General features: G+C 34.9%; 1 protein-coding gene across 2 annotated transcripts in view; it reads right to left on the bottom strand.

The window, feature by feature from the left end:
- The window catches only part of Eri1 (exoribonuclease 1), a 29,158-nt gene extending 5,510 nt beyond the window's left edge, over positions 1-23,648 (bottom strand). Inside the window, exons 1-7 of one of the 2 annotated variants that reach the window (XR_007108487.1) lie at positions 23,393-23,648; positions 19,658-19,836; positions 16,455-16,665; positions 15,351-15,434; positions 13,643-13,752; positions 11,610-11,724; positions 781-1,979 (exon numbers count right to left, since the gene is read on the bottom strand). Coding sequence is in view for 1 of the 2 variants with exons in the window: in XM_047551224.1 (XP_047407180.1) it covers positions 1,737-1,979; positions 11,610-11,724; positions 13,643-13,752; positions 15,351-15,434; positions 16,455-16,665; positions 19,658-19,836; positions 23,393-23,500 (1,050 nt within the window). In the remaining variant the exon portion in view is untranslated. Of the gene's footprint in view, positions 1-749; positions 1,980-11,609; positions 11,725-13,642; positions 13,753-15,350; positions 15,435-16,454; positions 16,666-19,657; positions 19,837-23,392 lie in introns of those variants that run through there. The other variant, XM_047551224.1, reaches the window with a different exon arrangement.
- Between the last annotated feature and the right edge of the window lie 2,621 nt (positions 23,649-26,269).

Genomic DNA, 26,269 nt, shown 5'->3' with positions numbered 1-26,269 from the left:
TGGGATTACGTGACTATTGTTCCAAGGTAGAAATTCATTGGCTCAAGTAAGAAAACCACAACGCTGTGTAGAAAATTCTCATGCCAAGAAAATATCTACTCCCCTGCTTTGCTTCTATGCATCAGTGTCAGAAAACTTTTGCAAATTCATTTGATTACCATACAGAAGTCGTTAAACTGAAGTAGAATCGCAATTATTAAAAGGTAAAAGAAAAGCAATGTCCATGAAAAAGTCACAGGAGGAAATTCTGAAAAACACATATTTTAGTTTCTCAAAGAGTCTTACTTTATCAATTCCAAAAGTCATCTTTGTTTTCAGAATTAAGAACTATTCGATATTTAGTGGTCACACATTACGTTAAGTCTGACAATCAAGAATGTATTGACCAACTGTACTGGTGGCCAATGGAATTTTTAATAATAAAAGCATAAGATATGGTAGGAAATATTATTTGACTTTAACCTCATTTATAAAACTGAATATGAATACCAAATTTCTACTTCCAAGTGTGGCATCTTAGACTTAAGAATTAGGGCGAATAAATGCCATAAGAGGGAAGGGAACCAATTAATCAAATCCAAAAGAACTCACTATTTATAAAGTTTGAACAGCCCTATGATACTTCTTTAAATAGTGTTCACATTTTACTTTTTACTAATCTCATTAGTAACTAAATTTTTAATCAGACCCTATAATACATCACAATTTTCCAAGTATAAGTTGAAAAAAAAAAAAAAAAAAAAAGGCAGATATGCATACCAAATACTTTATAAAACTTACCACATTCCAGTCTGGGATCCACATCTGTAGATTCAACCAACAAAAGACTCAAGATATTTGGGGAAAATTTTTCCAAAAAGCAAAACTTGAATTTTCCACATGCCTAGCACTATGCTGAATCTTCACAAAATAAGTGATGTGCGGGCACAACCTGCTACAGCCTGCCATTCCACAGATGCTCAGTTTCTATCCAGCACACTTTGTTTGGTCATTGCTGGCTCCGCATCTTGCTCCTGTACTATGTAGGTTGGCCTACAGTGTTGTATCAGAATAGACTTTTTTCCTTGTCATTATTCCCTAAACAACACAGTACAGCAACTATTAATATAGTAGTTATATTTTATTAGGTATAATAAGCTAGAGATGATTTAAAGTATATGGGAGGATGTATATGCAAATACTATGCCATTTTATGTAAGTGACTTGAGGCATCCACATCAGGTGCTGGAACTAATTCCAAGAGTACTATAGTTGAACCTCACATATAAACTTCAAAAGTCAAGAGGACTATATTTATAAAACCCAAAGGTTAATATAGGGCCTACCTTTCAATCTTTTGGCATTTTAAGAATGATTTAATGAAATGATGTTAATGCAGAAATACATTCTATATCTCAACATCAATAAAATATGACATTCAAGAAGATCCAATAAAATTTTGCATTTTAAAATCAAAAGGAGTACATCTTGGACACCTTAAAATCTTGGGCAATTTATAAAATTTAGTTATAAGCAGGACATTACTGTGTAACAAATACTGCTCATATCAAAAGTGCTGGTGAGAAAGAATTCAATATATCCTCCCACAAAATCTGTTCACATACATAACATATATATAATTGTAATAAGATTTTTCATGTTTAAGGTGCTTGAAGTTTGCACTGCAGTCAGTGAATATCCATCTGCTACCTCTTTGTAGCAACTCCAATTAGAATGATCCACAGACAAAAATGCTATTACTTTCTAAAATGTGGCATCTGTGGAGCTGGAGCGCCCTCTATTGGTAAGGAAGAGGACACACTCATTAGCTGTCCTGAATGCATTTTCTCATTGATTCGGAGTTCACATCCATCTTGAAGCATTCGTACTGCTATTCGTGCGATGTTCTTAGAATCATCAAGACCACTGTGAGGTCGTCCATCATAATCCATTCCTAATTTCTCAAGCATTATTGCCAGTTTGGTTTGACTTCTAGGAACCTGAAATATAAACAATAATTCTTTAGTATTATAAACTGTAATATAAGAAACTGAAAATAGTAGCAAAATAATGTTGGCTAAAGAACAATATTCTTGATCAATGAGCAAATAAATAACTCAAATTTTCAGAGCTTTAAAAAATCTTAGAATTTTAACTGAAAATATAGATAAAACTCTCAGACATCAAACTTTACCTTTGCAGTATTGTAATTTAACAAATCATTTATTAAAGGAAATGAACTGTTCTGGACACCTAAGTTGAAGACCCACATTTTTAACCTAATATTTTTGCATGACATTCTTCTGCAAATGCCTTATTTGGATAGTTAAAAAGAATATAGAGTTTTTAAATGACTAAAAATAATGAAGCTTAAGAATGAAAATGATGTCATGTGGTATTTTTAAACCTATTTAAAAAAACTGCTACACTGTGATAAACCCAAAACCCCACATTTCCCAAATTCATATTAATATGCACCTTCACTTCTGAGAATTTTTGTATTTTCTGTATATCCCTATCAAGATTTCCTAAATTTAAAGTTCTATGATTTGTACATTATGTTACTTAAGTACCACGGCACTTCAGATTCATCTGTAAAATGGGACTAACAGTTGTACTGTTTATTCAAAGGGATACTGATAGACTCACAAAGCAAAAATGATACAAAAGGACAATGATAAACATCGTAAGGTACACAACTACAATATACTCCATGCCTCCCCTAAATATTTAGAAAATATGATTCTAAAAAATAATTTTCCAATACAATGAATAACTTAGATGTAAGAACAGACAGATTCCTGGAAAAACACAATACCAAAAGTGAATCATAAAAAAAAAAAAAAATAGAAAATTTGACTAGATCTATACTTAGAAAGGAAACTGAATCAGTTAATTGAGACCTTCCCAATAAAAGAAAAACCCTGGACAGAAAACTTCATTAATAAATTTTACCATTTAAAGAATTAACACCAATCTTTCCCAAACTGCTCCAAAAAAAAATGAAGACTGTCCATTCCTAACACATTCTATAAGGTTCATACCACCTTGACACCAAAGCCAGATGGCATCAGAAGAAAATTACAGACCAATATCCCTTACGAATATCACAATACAAAATCCTCAACAACCTGGGTTCGGAGGTGCACACCTGTTACCCCAGAGGCTCGGGAGACTGAGACAGGAGGATCTTGAGTTCAAAGTCAGACTCAGCAAAAAGGAACTCAGTGAGACCCTGTCTCTAAATAAAATATAAAATAGGGTTAGGGATGTGGCTCAGGGGTCAAGTATCTCTGAGTTCAATCGCCAGTATCCCCCCCACCAACAAAAAAGAATTCTCAACAAAATTAGAGCAAACCAAATTCAGTAACATATTAAAAAGATCATCACAATGACTAAGTAGGATTTGTTTGTGGGATGCAAGAAGGTTTGGCATGCAAAAATCAATGTTTTACCACATTACCAGAATAAAGGAGAAAAAACACCTGACCATCTGAACTGATGAAGGAAAAAAAATTTGACAAAATTAACCTTTCATGATTAAAATACTCGACAAATTAACAGAAGCAAAGTACCTAGACATAATAAAGGCTATGTGAAAAACCCATATCTAACATCACACTCAATGGTCAAAGACTGAAAGCTTTTCTTGCAAGATTAGGAACAAGACAAGATATCTACTACACTCTCTTTTTTCAATACAATATTAGAAATTCTACCCAGAACCATTAGGTAAGAAAAAGAATAAAAGGGCCAGGTGCAATGACACATGACTGTAATCCCAGCAACTCAGAAGGCTGAGGCAGGAGGATTACAAATTTGAGGCTCGCCTATGCAACCGATATTCTGTGTAAAAATAAAAAGGGTTGGGATGTAACTCAATGGTTGAGCACACCTGGGTTCAACCCCCAGTATGTATGTATGAGATATATACACGCACACATACATACACATACACCTATCTCACACACACAGGAAAAAGGAACGTTACCTGTTTGTGGGTGACAGAATCATATATATAGAAAATGATAAAGATTTCACACACACACACAAAAAAACTATTAGAACTAATATAAAAAATACAGGGCTGGGGAGATAGCTCAGTCAGTAGAGTGCTTGCCTTGCAAGCACAAGGCCCTGGGTTCGATCCCCAGCACCGCAAAAAAAAAAAAAAAATAGCAGCCAAGATCAGTGGCACATGCCTATAATCCCAGAAGCTCCAAAGGCTGAGGCAAGAGAATTGTGACTTCAAAACCAGTGTGAGGAATTTAGTGAGGCCCTAAGCGACTCAGAGAGACCCTGTCTCTAAATAAAATACAAAAAAGGGCTGGGGATGTGGCTCCAGCGGTGGAGTGTCCCTGAGTTCAATCCCCAGTACCAAAAAAATAAAATAAAAATAAAAAATAAAAAATAAAACCCAAATAAGCAGGATCAAAATCAACACCCAAAAATCTGTTGAATTTCTAAACACTAACAATAAAAATCCAAAATGGAAAAATTTTAAAACAATCCCATTTAAAATAGCATCAAGGAGAACGAAGAAGCACTTAGGAATAAATCGAGACAAAAGACGTTCAATGAAACTACAAAATATTGCTGAAAAAAGAAGGCACCAATAATGGGGCTAGTGTTGTAGCTCAGTGGTAGAGCGCTTGCCTAGCATGTGTGAGGCACTGGGTTCGATTCTCAGTACCACATATAAATAAAGTAAATAAAATAAAGATCCATCAACAACTAATAAAAATATTTTTTAAAAAAGGCACCAATAAATGGAAAGACACCCCATGTTTATGAAATATAAGACTTATTTTTAATATTAAGATATCAATATTAGAGCAAGATGTGGTGGTGCATGTGTGTAATCTCAGCAATTCCAGAGGCTGAGTTAGGAGGATCCCAAGTTCAAGATCTGCCTCACTATCATAGGAAGACCATGTCTCCAAACAAAATAATCATCATTCATGGGAATTTCCATATTCTATGAAATGCCTATCAAAATCCCAATGACATTTTTTTTCCAGAAATGGAAAATTCTATCCTAAGATTCATATGAAATCTCAAAGACCCCCAAGAGCCTTAAACAATGAGGTTTACATGGTTTGACTTTTTGAAGACATAAAACTGAGTGTAATTCATGCCAAATGTAAAACAATTATTTAAAAAGACATCCAGCTAGCATACTACTTACATGGATCCACTATGATGGAAACATTTCACTCTCAAAAACATTTTTTTCTCTTCTTCCTATTATTGGTAGTTCTGAATATATTATTTTTTTCCATGGGTCAAAAGGTACGGAAGTTTATGATTTTGAGTAGAAAATTAGGTGACAGAAATCAGATATTGGAAAATTTTCCATTTTCATTTGTTTGTGAATAAATGAATATAAATGTGGGAATAAAACATTAATGCAAGTTAAAATATTTCAATGTTTTAGCAGTTTAACTTTATAAAAATAATAAGTAAACCTGTTAATAAGCTTTTCTGGACAATGCCAGCATTTGAATTTTTTAAAACAAGTTAATTTCTTATGGATGGTTAAAAGCAGGGGGACAGAGGCAGAGAACTTGCTATGCATGCTATATAAGTCTATACATTTCTTTGAAGATAAAACGCAAATGGCCAATAAGCACATGAAAAGATGTTCAATATCACTAATCACTTGGGAAATGCAAATCAAACCCATAATGAGGCACCACTTTACATCTACTAGAAGGACCATTTCAAAAAGAAAGAAGAAAAGAGCAAGCATTGGCAGGGATGTGGAAAAACTGAAACCCTTCAGAATTGTTACTAGGAACATGAAATGGTGAATCCACTGCAGAAAATAGTATGGAGATTCCTTAAAATAAAAATTAAACAGAATTACCATAAAACCAGCAACTCCAATTTTCTGCATATCCCAAACAAATTGAAAGCAATAACTTGGACGGATATTTGAATATCCATCTTCATAGCAGCATCATTCACAATAGCCAAAAAGTGTCTATCAAGGGATGAATTTTTAGAACATGTGATATATACATATAATGGAATATTATTCAGATTTAAAAGTGAGGACATTATTATACAATGAAATATTATTCAGCCTCAGAATAGTAGAAATTCTGGTACATGCTACAATATGGAAGAACTTCAGACATTATACCAAGTAAAATCACAAAGGAATAAATATTGTATGAGTTCATTTACAAGAGATACATAAAGAAGATAAATTCATGAAGATAGCAAGTAGGATGCTGGTTACCAGGTCTAGAAATTGGGGAAGTTTAACAGGAACGGAGTTTCAGCTGTAGAAGATGAAAAAGTTGTGAAGATGGATGTGGTGATGACTGCACAACTGTGTACTTAATGTCAATGAACTAGAAACTGGAAAATGATTAAGATGGTAAATATTATGTTATATATATTTTATCACACATACACAAAAAATTTCAGAGATAAAAAGTCCTGGATAGTGTCAAAAACCAATTAACTTTATCAAAGGCCAATTCATTCCATGATGTTGTTTCCAAAAAAAAAAAAAAAAAAGTGAAAACATGGATAGAGAACACATAATACTCCTGCTTCCTCTGGCTTAGATGGAAAAATTTTCAACAAGGTGTTTGAGCTGAATGGTGAATGGCAGGAAAACAAGAGAGGAAATTTTGTAGAGTAGTTTGAAGAAGAGCTGCAAGACTCAGCCTATTTATATTTTATCACAAACCAGCTAAACAAGTCCCTATAAGACCGTAGAGAAAATGATCCACTTCAAGTAACAAGTGGATCAAATAATAAGAAATCAAGTCTTCAGAAATAAAAAGTTACAAAAGTAAACTTAAAATATTCACAATTTGCTTCAGCTTCATAGTGAAGAAAGTGATTACAAAGTCTCAAGTCTTACTGAAAGGAATCTGGGAAAACTGTAGGAGAAAATTGTTTTTCCTCCCTTTCAACTAGGAAACTAGGTGAGAGATCCTTTCCTCTGAATCTTCTGCTCAGTCTGTGAATCTGACTGAGAAAAGAGCTCTGTAGGTACAATCTGACCCTTACACTACAGGTTAAGACCTAATGCTTGGACCCTCTTTCTGCAATTGTATCTTGTCACTCATAGGAAAACAATGAACACTTCACTGCATTTTTTGGATTTCTAGATGTGTGAACAAGCCTTTTCTGTTTCTAGCAAGCATGCACAAAAAGGACAAATTTTAATTTCTACGGAAAATGGAAATTCAGGTGAGCTTAAATTCTTCCCAGAAATGAATATTTGTATAGGAAGAAGCAAACATACATACACACAAGAACAGGATTAACAGTGAAGAGGTATAAAAACTCTTCACTTTTACTTCAAAATAGCATTTTAATGTATAGGCCTATGAAAGAAATAATCACATCATATAATTTTATAAATGTTGAGCCTGCTATGCCATGCAGAGAAATAAATTAAGAGTTTTCCCTAAAATCTTGTACAAATTTGTCTTAGGCTTAATTCACATTGTTTCAATCTCCTTTTAGAAAAATTAAATCTCATTTTAGTTTAAGCCAGTGTTATGGTTTGGATCTAGAATGTCCCCGGCAAAGGCATTTGTATAAATAGCATGGTCACCAATGCAGCAAGGTTCAGAGGAGGATTTTAGGCAATGGTTGTAGTGTGAAAGTTGTAACCTCATCAGTGGATTAATCCATTTAATGAATTAATAATCTGAATGAACAACTGAGTAATAACTTTGGGGAGGTGATGTGGCTGGAGGAAGCATGCCACTGAGAACATTGGGGATAATATCTTGTCCCTGTCCCCTTCTTGTCTTTCTCCCTCTCTCTCTGCTTCCTGGCCACCATGAGCCAAGAAGCTTTCCCCTGCCATGTTTCTTCCTTGGAGGCAGCAGGCCATGAACTGAATCTCTGAAACTGTGAACCAGTATTAGTCATTCCTCATAAGTTATTCTTGTCATATATTTCAGTCACAGTGACAAAAAGCTAACTAAAAGTACTTTCACAGAAATATACAGTGTTTGCCTTGAAAGTTTTTTGTTTTTTTGGTACCAGGGATTGAACTCAGGGATACTTAACCACTGAGCACATCACCAGCCCTTTTTATGTTTTATTTTGAGACAGGGTCTTGCTAAGTTGCTTAGGGTCTCGCTAAGTTGCTAAGGCTGGTTGGCAACTTGCAAACCTCTTGCTTCAGCTTGTCAAGCCACTAGAATTAAAGGCATGTGCCACTGCACCCAGCACCTTGTAAGTTTTTTAAATTCATGAAAAGAAAAAATATTTACTCTCTAGTTTAATTATCCATTTCTACCCTCTACACTCTAGAAATGTGGGGTAAAACCTCATTTTTAGTTTTAGAAAAGGGAAATAACAAAAACAACTCTGGTATAAACTATAAACATCAACCATATATAGTTACCACCATATACAGTAGAAATTTCTGATAAAACTGAATAAAGAAAACAAAAAAGGAGGAAGAAATTTTTTAAAAAGAAAAATATAATTTTCTTCTACTTATGCTTATAATTGGGATTATGGTTGTTATCTATTAAGAAAAGAGGGGAAATCACACACAAAGAAAGGACCAAAATCTACTCAAAAGAGCACTGTCTATTACATTGCATTGTAATTATATGTGTAATTACAATAATGTATTAAAAGCTACAGATATTTTTATGCAGACTTAAAAATTATCTTAAGTTTTAGTTAACTATTAATCAGTTTTATAATAAATTATTCATCTAAGTTACAAGTTTGAGAAAGAATGCTCTAATATAAGGATGCATTATCATCTGGGAGCTGTAATAAAAAAGACCCTAAAGGTGATCAAGACCCTACAAAGTTACATAAGAGGACAGAGGCATCTTTGAAACTACAACGTAGAATAAAATTAGCAAAATCTAGGCTACTGAAAACAAAACAAATAACTCAGTTTCTTTAAAAAGCAAAAAAGTAAAATAACTGCTAAGGGAAAAAAGGGAGAGGAAAGAAAACTTAAAGATGACTACTGTACAATAGTAAGAAATTATTTTTAATTATTTAGTGCAATAATGGTATGTCAGAAAATATTTCTTATTTTTTGGAGATATATGTTTGTGAAATAGTTACATGTCAGACAACATGATGTCTGCTTTGTGACTCAAAATAGTAAGGAAAAGAAAAGTAAGTGGGGATATAGATGGACTAAGATTCCCCTTGAATTTATGAATGTTGAAACTGGGTCATGAGGGTTCATTATACCTTTCTATTTCTACGTATGTTTGGAATTTTCCGTAACAAATTTTTGTAATCATAAAATGAGTGAAAAGAAAAAAAAAATCAAAAAAAAAAAGGAAAAAAAATTATCAAATATAATCAAAGAACTAGTTCCAAAATAAAGATCTAAAAGTGATAATGAAAGAACTATCGATTTCAAAAAAAACTGGGTAGAAGACCTTTTTTTTTTTTTTTTCCCCCAGTGCTGGGGATCAAACCCAGGGTCTTGTGCTTGCAAGGCAAGCACTCTACCGACTGAGCTATCTCCCTAGCCCCCTGGGTAGAAGACTTAAACAGGGGCTTCACAAAAAAGAAATCCATATGGATAACAAGCATACAAAAAAAAAAGTTCAACCTCATGAGTAAACAGGCAAATACAAGTCAGAAGGTCAATGACATGGTAACATATATCCATCAGATTTACAAACATTTAAAATTTCTGGCAATTATCAGATGCTGGCAAAGACCCAGACCAAATGTAAATTCACACACAGCTGATGTGAGTGCAAACTGGTACACCTTTGGAAAACTATTTTTGAATCATCAAGCAATGTCAACAATACATTTGGCCCAGCAACTCTACTCTTAGGTTTATACCCTACAGAAACAGATTGCACAAAGCCATCAGAAGATATGTATAAGAATGTTTATAGCAGCAGTGTTCGAAAAAGTCTGAAATTAAAAATAACTCAAATGGTGAGCAAAAGTAAAACTAATAAACAGGTATATTAACACAGTGGACTTCTATAGAGCAATGAAGTAAATGAGATGCAGCTACATATACAATGAATGGTTCTCAAGCACAAAGTTAAAGAAAAAAGCAAAATAAATACTACAGCTATTATAATACTAATTATATCATGTTCAAAAATAGACAAAGTCAAATCACAGTATACATATTAATATTAAAGCTATGAAGAAAAACATGAAATGGATACCATGAAAGTATGAATTATGGTTAGCTCTGGGGAAAAAGGAAAGAGGAGGCTAAGAGAATGGAAGATACAAGGGTATTCACTTTCAAATAATATGTCCAACTCTACTCTTCTGATGAATATTTCTCAGTTTAAAAACAAAAAAAATGTTAATCTGGGCTCTGTGGTACATGCCTGTAATCCCAGCAGCTCAGGAGGCTGAAAGAGGAGGATCATGAGTTCAAAGCCAGCATCAGCAACAGCAAGGCACTAAGCAACTCAGAGAGACACTGTCTCTAAATAAAACACAAAATAGGGCTAGAGATGTGGCTCAGTGGTGGAGCACTCCTGAGTTCAAATCCCAGTACCAAAAAAAAAAAAAGTTAAAACAAAAAAATTGTTAAGGAAAAGCACCTTTTCTCATGCAGCTACTTTAGAACATGCTTAACCAAAATGAAACTGAAGGGAGAAAGATCACACAGGAATTAACACATGATAGAGAAGTAAAGGAAATTCCCTAGAATGATCTTAGAAGAAGGCTGAAGAACAAATTATTCAGATTTGAACAGGATTAAAGGCTTCAGGAAAGCAGTCCTTGAACAACCAATAGATTACTTAAGTATTTTGAGTATTGAGAAGTGATTCAGTTTGAATGGACAGTAATGGAATAAGTAAACAAAAAGAATTACTAAATCTAGAGAAAAGTTGTGAATACTCCAGCCACAGACCATAAGTAATAATAATTTGACTACAAAAATAATATGTCTATACTCAAAAGATGCAGGGCAGGTAAGGACATGCAGAAGAGAGAGAGGGTTAATGGAGCTAAACCTTCATCTTTCAATGCTGGAATTCAGCAGATATATCAAGTTGAAAATGAAAGAAAAAGTAAAAACAAGCAATTTAGAAATACAAAAATGAATATCTCACAAAATAAGTTTTTTAAAAAATTGAAAATGTACGCCTCAGAGGAATGAGCTGTGGCAGACAACTGCATTTGTTATACGAATTGCAGTACTATTTTTAAAATTTATACTATGCACATGTAATAACTTTGATGAGAGTAAAGTAAAATTAAAATTCATTGTGGAACATTTGTTCCACAAACAGTTCACATACGAATACCCTTACATTCTTTCAAACTTTAGGCACACATACTTTGCCTATTTAAATAAAGTTAACAGAAAAATGATTTATCTTTCTAAATTGAACATAACTAAATGAGAATCTAAGAAATAACAATTAATTATATAGAACTCCTCTGTCAATACTTAGAAAATCACATATTAATGTACATGCAAAAGAGTAAACTTTTCATTAAGAATACTATTATCAGGGCAGAGGGTAAAGAGAAAGCACCAAGGACTGAAATGGAGCAAATTATACTCCATGTTCATATCATATGTCAAAATGAACCCCACTGCTATTTATCACTATAATGCAATAATAAAAACATTTAAAAAAATAGTACAGTAAATATAAAAATTATACCTTGTAAAAGTTTCCATACGATTTTCGAATATTGATCCACTTTTTAGCAAAGGGAGGATATTTGAGCCTGCTCAGCTGGCACTGAATGTTCAAGAACTTACTCATATCCCACGAACTTATAAATCAGAAACAGGGAAAAAAAGGATAAAGTAAGTGCTATACTATTCTTATAAATGAGTATTTTAAGCCATTTTATGTTTTTTATCTACATATTTCAATTTTCCCACATTCACACAACACAGAAGCTTAGAAAATTAGTATTACTTCTTACAACACATTAGTTCAAAAATAAACTTTAAAGGGAGGGTTGAAGTTGGGCATATTAAATTTTTTTCCACAAACTAATTTTGATCAGGATCATCTTAATTGTTTTTATGGTTCTGATAAATGGACAGTCTTCTGTCTTACTAATTTTTTTTCTTCTCTTTTTATTTTGTAATTCTAAAATTACTATGCAATGTCAGGTATATCATATTAGTAAGTTCTTGGAGGGTATGTTTTGAAATAAAACAAAAAACAAAAACAAATACATAGAACACTAGAGATAAAGGGGTTAAAATGTCTGTTTTGCAACCTTTTATCTTTCTGTAATAGCAATCGACTTGCTTTAGTTAAGGTGGTCAATACTGAGTATGCAATGTAGAAATTGTGTTGGTTCATACATGGTTTCTCTTAGGCAAGGGAATTCATAATAGCAATAGAAATTATAACCTTCAGCAGGAAATAAAAAAGACTTCGGCCAGAAATAAAAAAGCCAGGTACACTGGCACAACAGGGATGCTTACAACTGTATTTTAAGAAAAGTAAAAACAATAGCCTTTTTCTAGGATCCTACTGTTTCTGAATACTTTTAATATCCTGAAGCTACCTCCACTAACCCCGAGTTCCTTGCTTGGGCTGTCCAAATATTTCTGAAGATATCAATTACTGTTTTCGTTTTGCATAGGTTTTCAACGATTTGCCCCAGAATTTGAGGTTTTTACAGAACTGCATATACTGTGATGTGACAGAAACATGTCAACATTAGCAGAAATATTGCTTATTCATGTTTAAAATCAGTAACAGATTTCCACAGAGGTCCATCAACATTTTCCCAAACTTTAAATTCAACTATGATGTTTTTAAATTAAGTGCTCTTCTCTTACATGTGAGATTCCTAAACCCCTCAAGTTGGCAACATCTCAGCTTTAGCATACAAACGATCTACAATTTAAAACAAATTGTTTAGGATTTTCTTCTTCAACCTTACTGGCATTATGGTGCAGGAGTTGCTCTGGCACAATGCCTGTAATCCTGGTTTTAATCTTTCTGATCTTCCCATTTAGCTTTTCATTTTTCAAATGCTTTTTGGGCATGCACTTTGGGCTCAGCATTTAAGCAACTGTTGAAGACTATTAGTTAATAAAAGTCCTTACCCTAAAATGATTTTTAATTTCCTTACAAAAATAAGTCTTACATACATAAACATTACACATAAGAATTTGTAGTCAGAAAGGTACACATCATATAGGCTACAAGACTTAATCAACATAAATTGCAATCTGAGGGTAAAAGACAACAAAGGTTTTGAATAATGACAAAGAAATAGTGAAGAAAAGTTTCTCAGCAGTCAGGAAAACATTAAAAGAAAGGATATACTATGTGAATTCATGGGCAGCCTGACTAAAAATGAATAATTGCAGGTGGATTAGGCTAAACAGGTAAAGTGAAATGAGATGAGAAACTCTGAATACCAAGTTAAATTTTTGCAAGAAAGCAAATATCATAAAATCAGTTTTAAGGAAAGTCATTTTAGTTTTACATATTAATATTTATCTTTCTAGACTGCTTATCTTGGATAAAAGTGTTATCATTCCTTTCTCTCCTCTTTGATCCACTGGACTCAAATTTAAGTAGATAAGAAAGGGAAAATACTATTTCCTATGGAGTGACTCTAGGGCCTTTAATACATATTTTTGTGGTATCCTAAAAGTTAAATAAGGAAATTTTTAATCTTAAAAAATAGATTTTGAAAAGATAATTTCCCTACTTACCCATCTGTTAATATGCAATATTTATACTTTGTTCCTAATTCCTTCAATTTCATCCAGTCAATTACTTTTTTCAGTACCTGAGGAAAAGTATCAGCTCTGTTGACCTGATCCTGAAGATATAAAAGTAAAATATGTGAAAATCAGGGCAACTACTTGCAGCCTTACAAAATACCCAGACATAAACAGGAAGAAAATTATCAAGATGAGAATGGTTTATTTATGTTTTAAATTCTTCATGATTTCCTTAGGTTAGATAGACCTGCCACCTAAACAATTAAAAATTGTTTACAGCTAAGTATTAGGTATTACTTTCAACTGAGGTATACAATTCTCCCAAAATTAAGACCTAAGACCATCCCCAGTGGTTCTCTTTCTATAGATCTCAACGTAGAACCTTACTGATTCTTCAGAGTGGATAAAATGGTAATCTCTTATCCACTCAAAGCCACAGTCCATGAAGTGGTCTTCCCATCTCAAGTCTCACCTGCTGGCAGACTGGACTTCCTCAAATGTAAATCTGACCTACTCTACTACTTTGTCTTCCAGACACTCTTCAAGGCTTTGGGATAAAAGGACACTCAAGACCTTTCATGATCTGATTTGCCTCTGGCTACCTCGACCATTTTCTCACTAGCCCACACACATTTGAGCCATCCTGAACTACATGTATCTGCCATTTCACATGTGAAATGCTCAGTCCTCCTTCCTAGCTATTTACCTGTCATGACTCAGCCAAAGATCACCAACATGAAGAAGCTTTTCCTAGGACAGCCCTCTACACATACAAAAATCCTTTTAATAAATGCCCACAATCCCTTAATAAAACACTGATTTGTCACTCTTCCTAACCTACTAGCTTATTCTTTCTTTCTTACTTACAGATTCTAAGAAAGTTGAAGCCAGAGACTGACTAGACTGATTCCCTAGTTCAATGTTATATATTACAGCAGATACTCAAATGTGTGTGGAGTGGATAAATGGATGAATTAAATAAATGAACAAAAAGCCTACATATTACAATAAAACAACAAAAAAAAATCAGATGAAAAAAAATAAAGGTACATATACAACCAAGTTGTACATAAACACATTCTTTTTTTTTTTGTGGTAGTGGGGATCGAACCCAGGGCCTCGTGCTTGCAGGGCAAGCACTCCACCGACTGAGCTATCTCCCCAGCCTCCATAAACACATTCTAAAACTTACCTCCAAACACAGTACCATAACACTTACTTTGCCAATGCTCCATTTACACATGAAATCTTTTAGATGCACCATTACAACTCCATAAAAGAAAAGGCTGAATAAAAGTTACCACGTGTAAAATGTGCTTTTTGTTTCTGAGATAGGGGTCTCACAGCCTTGCCCAGGCCAATGAGAATTGAGCCCAAGCATCCTCATACCTCGGCTCCTGTGTAACTGGGGCTATAGGTGTTCATGCACAGTTCTAAGTCTTTTTATTATAATATGAAAGATCTTTACCAAGCAAGGAATACATTCATAGATAGTCTAGTCAGTCTGTCTTTAGCATCCTTACAGTCTGTGTGAGTCAAGAGGATGGGCAGAATAAGCCAGTGGTCACAATACAGTTAGGATGAAAAACTCGTCAGAAATTATTCATAACAATGATTTTTCAAAACAATCTATAAAATAAATTTGAAATTAAAAAACTTCTTTCAAACTTCAGAAAAAAGAACACAGAATTATAACCTGAGTAATCCCAGTAAGACTGATGCAGAAGTCAGAAAGCTGCGTGTTAATCTCTGGTCTCACATACTGCTGAAACGTATCTTCCTACAAGGGAAGGAGAACAAGTTAAAAATATGACTTAAAATATATGACACATCATACACAACAAATTAAGTCACCAGAATTACCAAGCAGTTGTTTGTGTGCGGTACTGGGGATTGAATCTAGGGCCACTCTATCACTGAGTTACACCCCTAGTCTTTTTTATTTTGAGACAAGACTTTGACAAGTTGCCCAAGCTGGCCATGAACTTATAATCCTCTTTCCTGGGACTCCCAAGTCACTGGGATTATGGAAGTGCTTTGAACAGAATAAGCTATTCATTTTCATGCAAAGTCTTTTTACACTTACTGCCAGTGTGTTGGTAGCAACGGGGTTATCACAGAACTAACTTTCAGATAGATGAGATGTTCTGACATATCCTCACTCAGATTTTGTAACAGCACTATTCTGGGGAATTCATTCTATGATTTCTTGAACTAAGGATGTACTAATAATAATTATCTCAAGTATACATTTTATGTTGCTTAGAAACCAGGGTTATAAGAGCAGTTTCCCAGTAAACTTTCCATCAGAAAGATGGCCAGTTATTTCTATAACTGTCATTCTTAAAGATCAGTGTCCTCATTATTAATGCCTACAGTACTGGTCCCCCACCCTGACTGAATATTAAAACCACCCGTGAAGCTTTAAAAGACGTATGCTAATGTCAGGGGCCCTACAACAGAACAACTAAACTAGCACCTCTGGGACCAAGACCAAACATCTGTTTTTTTATTTTGTTTTTTTACTCCTCAGATGATTTTGATGTACATCCAGATGTTCTAAGTGAACAAAGAACACTATTATAATGTTAGTTACTGGAAAAGGGGAGAAGCTGTTACCACTATTGTTTGATTACAGTTTTTTTTTTTTTTTTTCTGTTAACCAAGCTAATATAAGAGCAAAAAGCTCACTTTAAAATTCTAATTCTAGCTAAAATGGCAAATGAGATCCTCCAACTTATTAGTGAACACCAAAATAGTTGCTGCTAAAAATAAAATAAATATATAACAATTCACTTACTATTTGTAAGGTGTGAGTATTCAATAAAACAACAGGAAACTCAATTATTTCATGTATGAACTCAGGTGGATTACCCTCTTCACAAGTGGCTTCAAAGTCAATAATACAAATGTAGTCATAGTAACTATCAGCACAACTGCTCTCTTTCAACATTAGCTTCTGTTTCTTATAATAGTTTTTCAGTCTCTTCTTTAGTACATCCTTTACTCCTCTAAGTAAAAGAATAAAAAATTTACTTAGGTGAATTTTATGGTCAAGATTCAGAACTCTTACCTGCTGGCAATGGGTTGATCACTGACAGTCATGGCATAATTTAGCTAAACTAGAAAGCAAGACTCAAAGCTAAATTGGCAAAGAGCTAATGAAAATAAAATGTATAAAACAACATCAACATTTTCCTTCACAAGTAACATTTCGTTTTAGTGGTATGGAAGAGCATTTCTCCAATATACACTTTGTGTTTCAAACTATAAGTTCTGTCAGTCTAACCCAGTCATATTGCCCTATATATTAAGATGACAAAAGATATGAAAATTAACAACTAATACTGAATTATTCTACTGGCCACTTTTGAGAGATAAAAATTGAAGTAAATTGAACATATTGTACTATCTCTTTTTTTCTTTTTACATTTGTAGTTTAGACAACTAAAAACTCTGTATGATTATGAAAACATTATAAACTTAAAACATAAAGTTAAATATCTATTAGCTACTTGGGTAACTAATTTACCAATACCACTCTAGGAGTAAACTATGTCCACAGAACATTATCATAGTAGGTCCTTAAATTACCTTGGGTAACATAAAATTTGGAAATTTCAATATTTCACAAAGCTTTAAAATATATATTCTACAAATAAGTAGGGGAGAGGACACAGACAACAATGGTTGGAAATGGTGATCACATTCTTCAAACAATATGTATTTCTTCAACAACTTAAAAATGTCACAGCCAGGGCTTGGTTACTTGGCTCAATCATATATTGGCTTGCAAATACAAAACAGTAGTAAAAATAAAAGCCTCTACCTTGTAATGAATATTTAGTTGACAAGTAAGGTATTTTGGTCACATTGCCAATTAGGGACTTTAAGAAAGGTTTTTGTATTTTTGTTTTCTTTTTTGCCTTGTATTCCTTTCTCAACTTCAATGAAGCATAGAAAAGGAATCCTATCCATGAAAACACTAGTTATTTTAAGACAAAATGTCTTATGAGATTTTCCAAATCACTGAAACCTAACAAGGAAATCCCTCAACCTCTGTCACATTAAGGCACTGTCATGTGACTACTTCAGAGTACTTTGTCTTAAAATTTCTTTTCCTTTTTGTTTTGTTCGTTTGTTTTTGAGGGGGGAGAAATTATACTAGCTGAAGGGCTACCTGAAAATGTAACAGTAATGCAAATATGTAACTAAATACTCAGGATAAAAACCTGTCATCCTCAATATCTCCCTTGATCCCTCACATCCAAATACTCAACCACTTTTACCAAAAAAGAAAAAAGAAAAAATTATTCAGAATCTGGTTTTCCTGAATTGTCTTTGCTACAGCTCCCATTAGCTTCCTGGACTATGGAAAATACTTTCATAACCCTCCAATTCATTCATTACCTTACTTAAAAACTGAACACCAATATCAACTTCCTACCCAACCATGTTTACATGTCCATTCTTTTTACATGGTAAAATGCAAACATCAGTATAGTGTTCCTCCACAGTGCTATGACTTACCATTTCAGTATCACTGTCAAACATCCCTGCTTCCCCACTGCATACCAGTATGTCAGAGACTGCAGATAAAACATACTATGGGCCATGGCCTCAATATATGGTATGGTTTCATGTTCTGTAACTGGTTTACAGTAGTTTTTAAAAAAGGCAAGATCACATAATAAAAAACTAAAAACCAGAATTAGTAGTTTTTTAAGTCTTTTTGCCTGAAATATCCTTCTCTGTCCATTTTCTGTTTGCTACAACTTAAATGTCACCTTCCTGAATTCCTGAGTAACACTCTCCCCTGTATTCTTGTGCTGTACTTGGCCACACCTCCAATATAGTACTGGCCATTCTGCATTGTGATTATTTATTTTTGTATTTTCCCAAAAGACTATGAGATTTCCAAAGCGGGGAACATATCTGTATTTACCTTTATAACTTCAATGCCTAGTGTTGTGCTTAGAATTCAATACAGGATTGTTGAAAAAATGTATTAATATACATCTACATCTCTAGCTCCCATGTAAGCCAGAAGCAAGCAAATGATCTTCACACCTGGGAAGGACAAAAATTTTGCTCAGAAAGTCTTTTGTATGCTATAGGGTGTACCTTCATAGTAGAAAGTCAGGGGAAAATGAAGTAAAAAATTTCTTCACAAATCATGATATAGACAATCTAAAAGGGGAAAAAATAAATGTGTGCTCTTCTGAAGAGTAGTGAAGCTCTATCTTAAAGCAAAGAGGAGAAATTCTACTTAGACAGGAATAAGGATCCCAAACTTACTACATTTTCATCTATTATATGCAATTTCCTTCTTGATGCCTGGCAGTTCTACTGTTTATTAAAAACCTATACATTTTTCTGGACCCCAAGTCATTCCTATCCTATACCTCAAGAAAAAAGCAACCGTTTTATAAAGTGTATTAAAATTTAGGTATATGTTTATCTCAGATACACAAACAGCCGGCTAAGCTACATTTTTTCCTTTCAGTATATAGCTAAACATAATACATACAATCATTCTGCATTATTTTTAGAAGGTAAAACAAAAAAATTCCTGATAAGTGAATGATTTCTTTAAATTACCTGGTTTCAGACAAACTCTCCTTACAAAAACAATACAAATAGTCAAAGAAAAAGAAAAGAGAAAAACATTCATCATTAATAACATAATTATCCATCAACTAAACAAAATAACCATACAAAAACTCTAAATATATTTGTTTTGATTAACTAGACTCCTATAAATGCTAGCAGATCATTAAAAACATTGTGATTGTAATCCAACTGTATCATCTAAAAGACTAACAGAAATAAGAGCTGTACACAAAGATTTATGTACAATAATAACAATTACAATTGGTACTTGAATTATCAATTGATATTAAAGTATGAATACAGATGATTTTTAATTTTCCAGTGTTTTCACAATTTTCTAAGATGAGCATATATTATGTTTTGTAATTTTTTAAAGTTATTTTTAGTTACCTGGTTTCGAGCTTGAATTCTGAAAGCTTAGCTCTGAGTTCTTCCTTACTCATTCTATTAATACAACCATTTGTAATAGCAATCTCTTTGTAAACTGGGTCACTGAAATCACTTCCATTCGAGGTAATGAACTTAGATCCTTTTGTTTCTTGGCCATCAAACCTACATCGATGCTTTTTCTGTTTAAAAAAAAAAAAAAAAAACAGGGGAAGGGTATATAGCTTATAATTAGTATAAACATCTTACATTTAAAGATCCAAACTTCTGAGGCCTCTTCATGCTACATATTCAAGGAAAAAAGCCCATTGCAGCCACTGGAGGAAGGACAGGATGAAAGATGTATTTTGCAATAATTTATCTTTCTCTATTCTGAGTCATGAGGTTCCTCAAAGGAGATGAGGTTAAGTAAAAAGGTGTTGGAGTCAGAGCCACCTGAGTACAGAATCTGAGCTGACCATATACTAGCAGCATGATCTTGGGTGGTTACTTATTGGTCTTTAATCTTAAGTTTCCTTACCCATAAAGTAAAAGTATATTTGTCTCAAGTGGTATTTAGCAATGGCAATGGTAAATAGTATATGGGCAGAATTATTATAAGCATGCAATGAGATCACATATAGCAGGTTCCTAATACCATACCCAGGAGTGATTATTAATAAATGGCAACTTTACTTATTACCATCACAGGCAGTAAAACAGACCTTTTCCTAAACTTACAAAAAGGCCAATTTTAAATGAACTTTTACAATATTATGCATGTGTAAGTCAGTGACTTCCTGAGAATTTTTTAATTCAATGCCAACATAAAAAAATATGCTGTAAATCTTATAAATCTGATTCAAAACTTCCTAATACTCAAAAGAAAGGAACTGTATTCAGTTTTAAAACTAAAAAAAAAAAAAAATTTATTACACATATCCAGTAATTCAGAACTGTAGAGTTACTGTATTATAAACCTATTATCTTGTTTTAAATCTGTTACACGACTCAATTCTATTCTCTCCAGATAGACCCAAACTACAATCATGTTATACACTCCAAAGATTCATTTATAACCCACTTATTTCCCCAATGCATGGTTACAAATATTAGCTATGTTTCAGGATTTTCAAAAATACTTTGATACTATTAATGCTCGTTAACTTAGTCATAATTTACCACACTATTCCCTTGTGAACTTAATTACAGATTCAGGAGGGATAGCCCTGATAGGCTGCCATCCCTGGCTTAGAACCACTCCTGATGGTTCAGGGGCTATTTCTCATTCTAAACTCTCACTTTAACGCAATGTACATATATCAGAAATGTAATGCTAGATACTGTGCCAGAGTACTCATTCCCATCTCCTCTGCAGAAGGGGTTAGCAATTCCAATGTATGAATTTTTCATAAATAGTAATAACCACTGGGTCCTAGTTAACAATCTTTAAAAAAAAAAAAACAACTTTATTACAGTGCTCTCTAACAAAATAATCAGCTTTTAGTAATCCATTAAATTTATAAAAGATACTTAGCTACTTTGTCTTTACAATTAAACAACATAATTTATTCTTTGTCTTTAAACTTACACCAAGTTTATGTCTCATTTTCAGTAAGGTTAAAATTAGGTCAGCATTAAGTAGTCTGTCTACTAAAACAGACTCAGATAGTATAAATAAATTTTCTCTTTGGATTAATCCATTCTCATTAACTTGGAATTCTTATGTAAAACCATAACTACAAAACTTATTCCAAATTAACATGCCTCTTCCAGATATGCTACAGATTATGACTTTCATGAAGATTTGTTTCTGCTCTTAAAACCAACTCCAGACCTCTTCTTTCAGTGAAGTTCTTAAGCCCAGTCAAGGTCTTCCTCTCAGTGATCAGTGTTTCTTTCAGGTCTAAGATCCAAGTTAATCCACCAACGAGCAAAAAGAAAAATTTAAAACCCCATGTGTACTATTAATTGTGAAAACATATTTGTTTACTAAATTAATATTGAGACTGGAACTGCCTTTTGCCCTAGTCTCTTATGTCCATCTGTCAAATATCACATACAGTACTAGCCACAGGGGGAGATGGATTCCACAATACGAAGAGAAAGATTCACCTTCACAGAGCAGTTAACAATAAATATCCTAAAATTGCTATTCTTTTCTTACTGAGAAGGGGATGAGAGTTTGATCCTTAAAAGTTTGTTTTTTTTAAATGAACACAATCTGTAGTTTCAAGAAATGAAATATGGTTTTAAAATAAGCTTGAAAGTAAACTGCTTATCAAAAAAAACCTTTTTCTTTGTCAAGAAAATTTTGAAAACAGATGTTTTAATGTTTCCATAATTTTGTTGCCAAAAAACTGTGCATAGCTATCTGCATCTGTACATTAAAAAACACAACTTATCTTAATTAAAATTCTTCCAAGAGTCCTGATGAAATTTGAACCTACTTGGTAAAATGTAAAAGTGCAATAACTTCTACTAATCTACGAAAGCAACCAAAAGTAGAAATAATGGAAATTTACTAGCTGAATACCAACCAAAAAAACCCTGTGATTGAAAAAAAAAAAAGTATGCTCATTTACTTAGAGCATCCAACAATAAGCTTTTAATAAATATGATGGTCACTAAAACCAATTTGGAACCCAGGCCTCAAATAGCTAAAAGTTTCAAAACTTTCAAATATAATGAAGTATACTCAAACACACTTCTCTTATTAAAAATAAACTTTTGAAAATTATTTTTAAAACTGACAGATGATGTTACTTACAAAATCCATCTCCGAATAAAGGAGGAGGTGGGGAGGAAGAGTTTTTTTTACAGAGAGGGCACAAGGAACTGCTCTTCCAAAGGAAGACTATGCTGGGCAAAAGAACATAAAGGCCCTTAAGGAAAACGACCTTCCATTGTAAGAGAGGACAATGAAGCCAGGGGCTCAAGACAGCAAAAAGGATGAGCTGTGTGAGACGCAACTAGCAACAAACAGGAGTCAGATCCTATGGGACACCAAACAGAAGGTAACCAAGGAGGGTTTGCATTAAGTCAGCCAAATTCAAATTATTAAAAGGTCATTATAGCTGTAAACCGAAAGTAACTGATAGATGGAAGGAGCGAAAGAGCTAGGAAGCCTCTTGCAAATACCCACCTTATAAAGTGTTCAACACTGGTTTGTTATTACACGGAAAAAAAACAACTTCAGCATTATTTACAATGTACAGCGCAAATCAAAAATAATTATCTTCAATACATAAGTTTAAAGATTGCTTTACATTTTGGCCAATGTGACTAGGATCTGAGAGTGAGATATCAAATCATTAAGAAAATCAATCATATACTAGGTCTATACGATATAAAACGAAATGGGCAGAAATGGGAGGCGAAGCTCCAAAGAATAGGCAGACAGCACAGTCACATTCTGTGCCCGCTGTGAGGAAGGGGGCTGGCTTCAAGCGACATACCCAGAACACAGGGTGCTGTTTTAAAAAACCACTTTACCCATTACCGATACGGGTTTGATGGAATGGCAGCAGCAACAGGGAACGCAGAATGTTGAGCGCAGAATTCCCACTCAGAACTTACAAAGCCACAGTGCGCACAACTTCTCTTCTGGACTACTTACTCCCACCCCGATTGGGCCCTGAGGGGTCGATGACAGGCGCCCTGGGCTGGTCACCCGGCAGCCGCGGGGCTGCAGCACACCGGGAGGAAGGGGTGCCTAGGGGCGGCGGGGAGCGACGGGGACGCGGGCCCAGCGCTCACCTCGCGATGCGCGTGCTGCGGTTCCTCCCCACACTCCGGCCGCTGCGCCTCCTGCTGCGGGGGCGCCACGGCCTCGCCGCCAGGCTGCCTACTCTGCTCTTCCTCCATGCCGGCTCTCCCGCCAGAAGGCAGCTGTTGGAGCCACCCACTCGCTCACTCTCTCTCCTCCAAGCCCCAACCAAAGCTCGGCTTTTCTCCGTTGAAAAATCACCAAGCTCGCGTTCCCGCGGCGGCCACACAAACTCCTGCGGACACCTCCCACTTCCGGGAGCGTGTGGCGTCCGCACGCCGCGCAGGCGCAGTGAGCGAGCGCGCGCGGGGAGAGAGCGCAGCTGCCCAGGGCGGGGGCGGGAAGAAGCCGGCGGCGCGCGCGGGAGGGAAGTGGGTGTGGACAACCGCGCGCTGTCAGGGGGCGTGTTGAAGTAGAGACCCTGCTGCTAGACAGGGGCATCACAACAAACGGCTTCTCATCCATAACATACTATTTATGGTACAGTTTACAAGACTGCTTACCTTGCAGCAAGAGGAAATGGGTCTGCACTTGGTGTCCCGCTCTAAAAATTAGAAAACTGAACAACATCTATCAAACAAGTCTTTTGAGACGATAGACAACAGACTGTTCTGGATTGTTTTACCTGAGAGTAGAGAAACAAAACAAGATGAGCACAGCCCATACCACCTTGACTTTCTGCCGATTGGCAATTGTCAGTTTGTGGTACAGGGAAAGGAAACTCATACCTAGGGTCTCACTGAGCACGGAAGACAGGAGTAGAGTTTAAGGAATTGGGGAAGAAGTTGGTTGGACTTTGTGGGGCGAAGTTTTGGAAAGGAGTGAATGACATGTAAAAGGACTTCAGAATTCTGCTTAGGCATATCTGAATTTTTAGCTGAATAAGAATGAGTGAATATATCATGCGAAACTCCACAAGGCCAGGAAAGAACAATTATTGGGGAGCAGTAAATCTATTAACAGCTGGCACAGGACTGGGAGTCATTTGAGTTACAGGCAACCAAATCCAGAGACTTTGCTGACTACATGCAACATGCAGTAGATACCCCAGAAGTGTCATGCCTCAGTAGTGGGATAAACTGGCCCCGGACTGTAGGAATCAGAGTGAAAGATATTATACACCCTTCAAAAGTTTAAAAGCAAACTCTGAAAGGATCAAACTGCTCAGTAAGCAGAAAAGGGTTTTAAACATGTATTATAAATGTGCTCAATATGCTCAAGGATTTAAAGGTAAATCTGATGGAGAAATCAGAGAGACTTTTAAAAAGAAGTCAATAGAATTTTCCGGAGCCAGGTAGATGGTGTTGCCTGTAATCCCAGCTACTGGAAAAACTGAAGCAGGAAGATTCCAAGTTCTAACCAGCCTGGGCAATTTAGTGAGCCCTGTCTCAAAGAATAAAAAGGACTGGGGGTGTAATTGAGTGGTAAAGTGACACTGGATTCACTCTCCCTAGTACCACTGGGGGAAAAAAAAAATCTGGAAATGGGAAATTCAAAATGTTCCACACCAGGCAAAAGACTGGGGGAAAAAATGAATGACTCCTCAGTGACCTATGGCACAATATAAAGAAGCCTAATATATACATAATTGCATCCCCAGAAATGAAATGGGGGTGGACAAAGATAATCAAAGAAATAATGAAATATCCCAAATTTGATGAAATCTTATCAACCACAGATCCAGAAAGTCAAAGAAGCCCAAGTAGGATAGACATAAAAGAAACTATACCCTGGCACTGTATAGAGGGGAAAGAGGGGTGGGAGGGGTGGGAGGGTAGGGGGGAAAAAAAATAACAGAATGAATCAAACAACATTACCCTATGTAAATGTATGATTACGCAAATGGTACGCCTTTACTCCATGTACAAACAGAGAATCAACATGTATCCCATTTGTTTACAATAAAAATAAATATATAAAAATAAAAATTAAAAAAATAAAACCATAATGTTCATGGTGAAGACACATTAAAAAAAAAAAAAAAGAAAAAAAAAGGAACTATACCCTGGCATATCATAAGGACATTGGTAAAAAAATACAAAGAAAAATCTTAAAAGCAACCAGAAGGAGAGAAGAGAAAATTATGGAAAAGAAAAAACCCAAAAACTTCAAAATAATCAAAAAGAACCCTGTCAATCTGGAATTTTATACCCAGCAGGGTGAAACAAGACTTTTTTTGTGGACCATAAACCCAGGAAATTCACATCCTGAAGTAAACGTATCCCAGCTGGTGAGGTTCCCAATGTGACAGGCCAGAGTACAGTGCTTGCATGTTAAATGCTTGGAAATGACAGAAAGTGGCTCATTAGCAATTTCTCACCTTCTTTCTTCTGCTCCTTTCTCCCTCTTATAAGTCAAGAAACTAGAACCCTGCTTCCCCCTCACCAAACCAGCCATAAAACCTAGAAATAATGAGTCCCACCTTTCTGTGTACAAGCGGACCATAAGGAAATTCTCTGACCTATCTTGTCCCATAGCAGGTCATAAGGCACTCATTCCAGGGTCTTTACCCTATACCCAGGAGGAAGACATGCTGCACAGAGTCCTAGAAGGATCTAAACAGACAGGCCTTTCTAAATTTCCCCCTTTAGTGCATTAAAATCATACTCTTTGTTCAGTCACATTTTTACACAGCTCTCCATTCTTTGCCAAATCTGAGCATAAAAGCGACAGTTTTTCTTGGTCTTTGGGTCTTCACTGCTGAAGACTTCCTCTTGTGACATGTAAAATTTTGATTAAATAAATATCACATTTTCTTCTGTTAATTTATCTTTATCAATTTTTATTTCAGACCTAGCCAGGAGCCCTAGGAGGGTTGGAACCTTTCCTCCCTAATACAGCTGACCTGCAGATCTGTGAGGGAAAAA

Source organism: Sciurus carolinensis, chromosome 4 (genome assembly GCF_902686445.1).
Source record: "Sciurus carolinensis chromosome 4, mSciCar1.2, whole genome shotgun sequence".
Lineage (NCBI taxonomy): Eukaryota > Metazoa > Chordata > Mammalia > Rodentia > Sciuridae > Sciurus > Sciurus carolinensis.
This window is presented reverse-complemented; position numbering and strand designations above follow the sequence as displayed.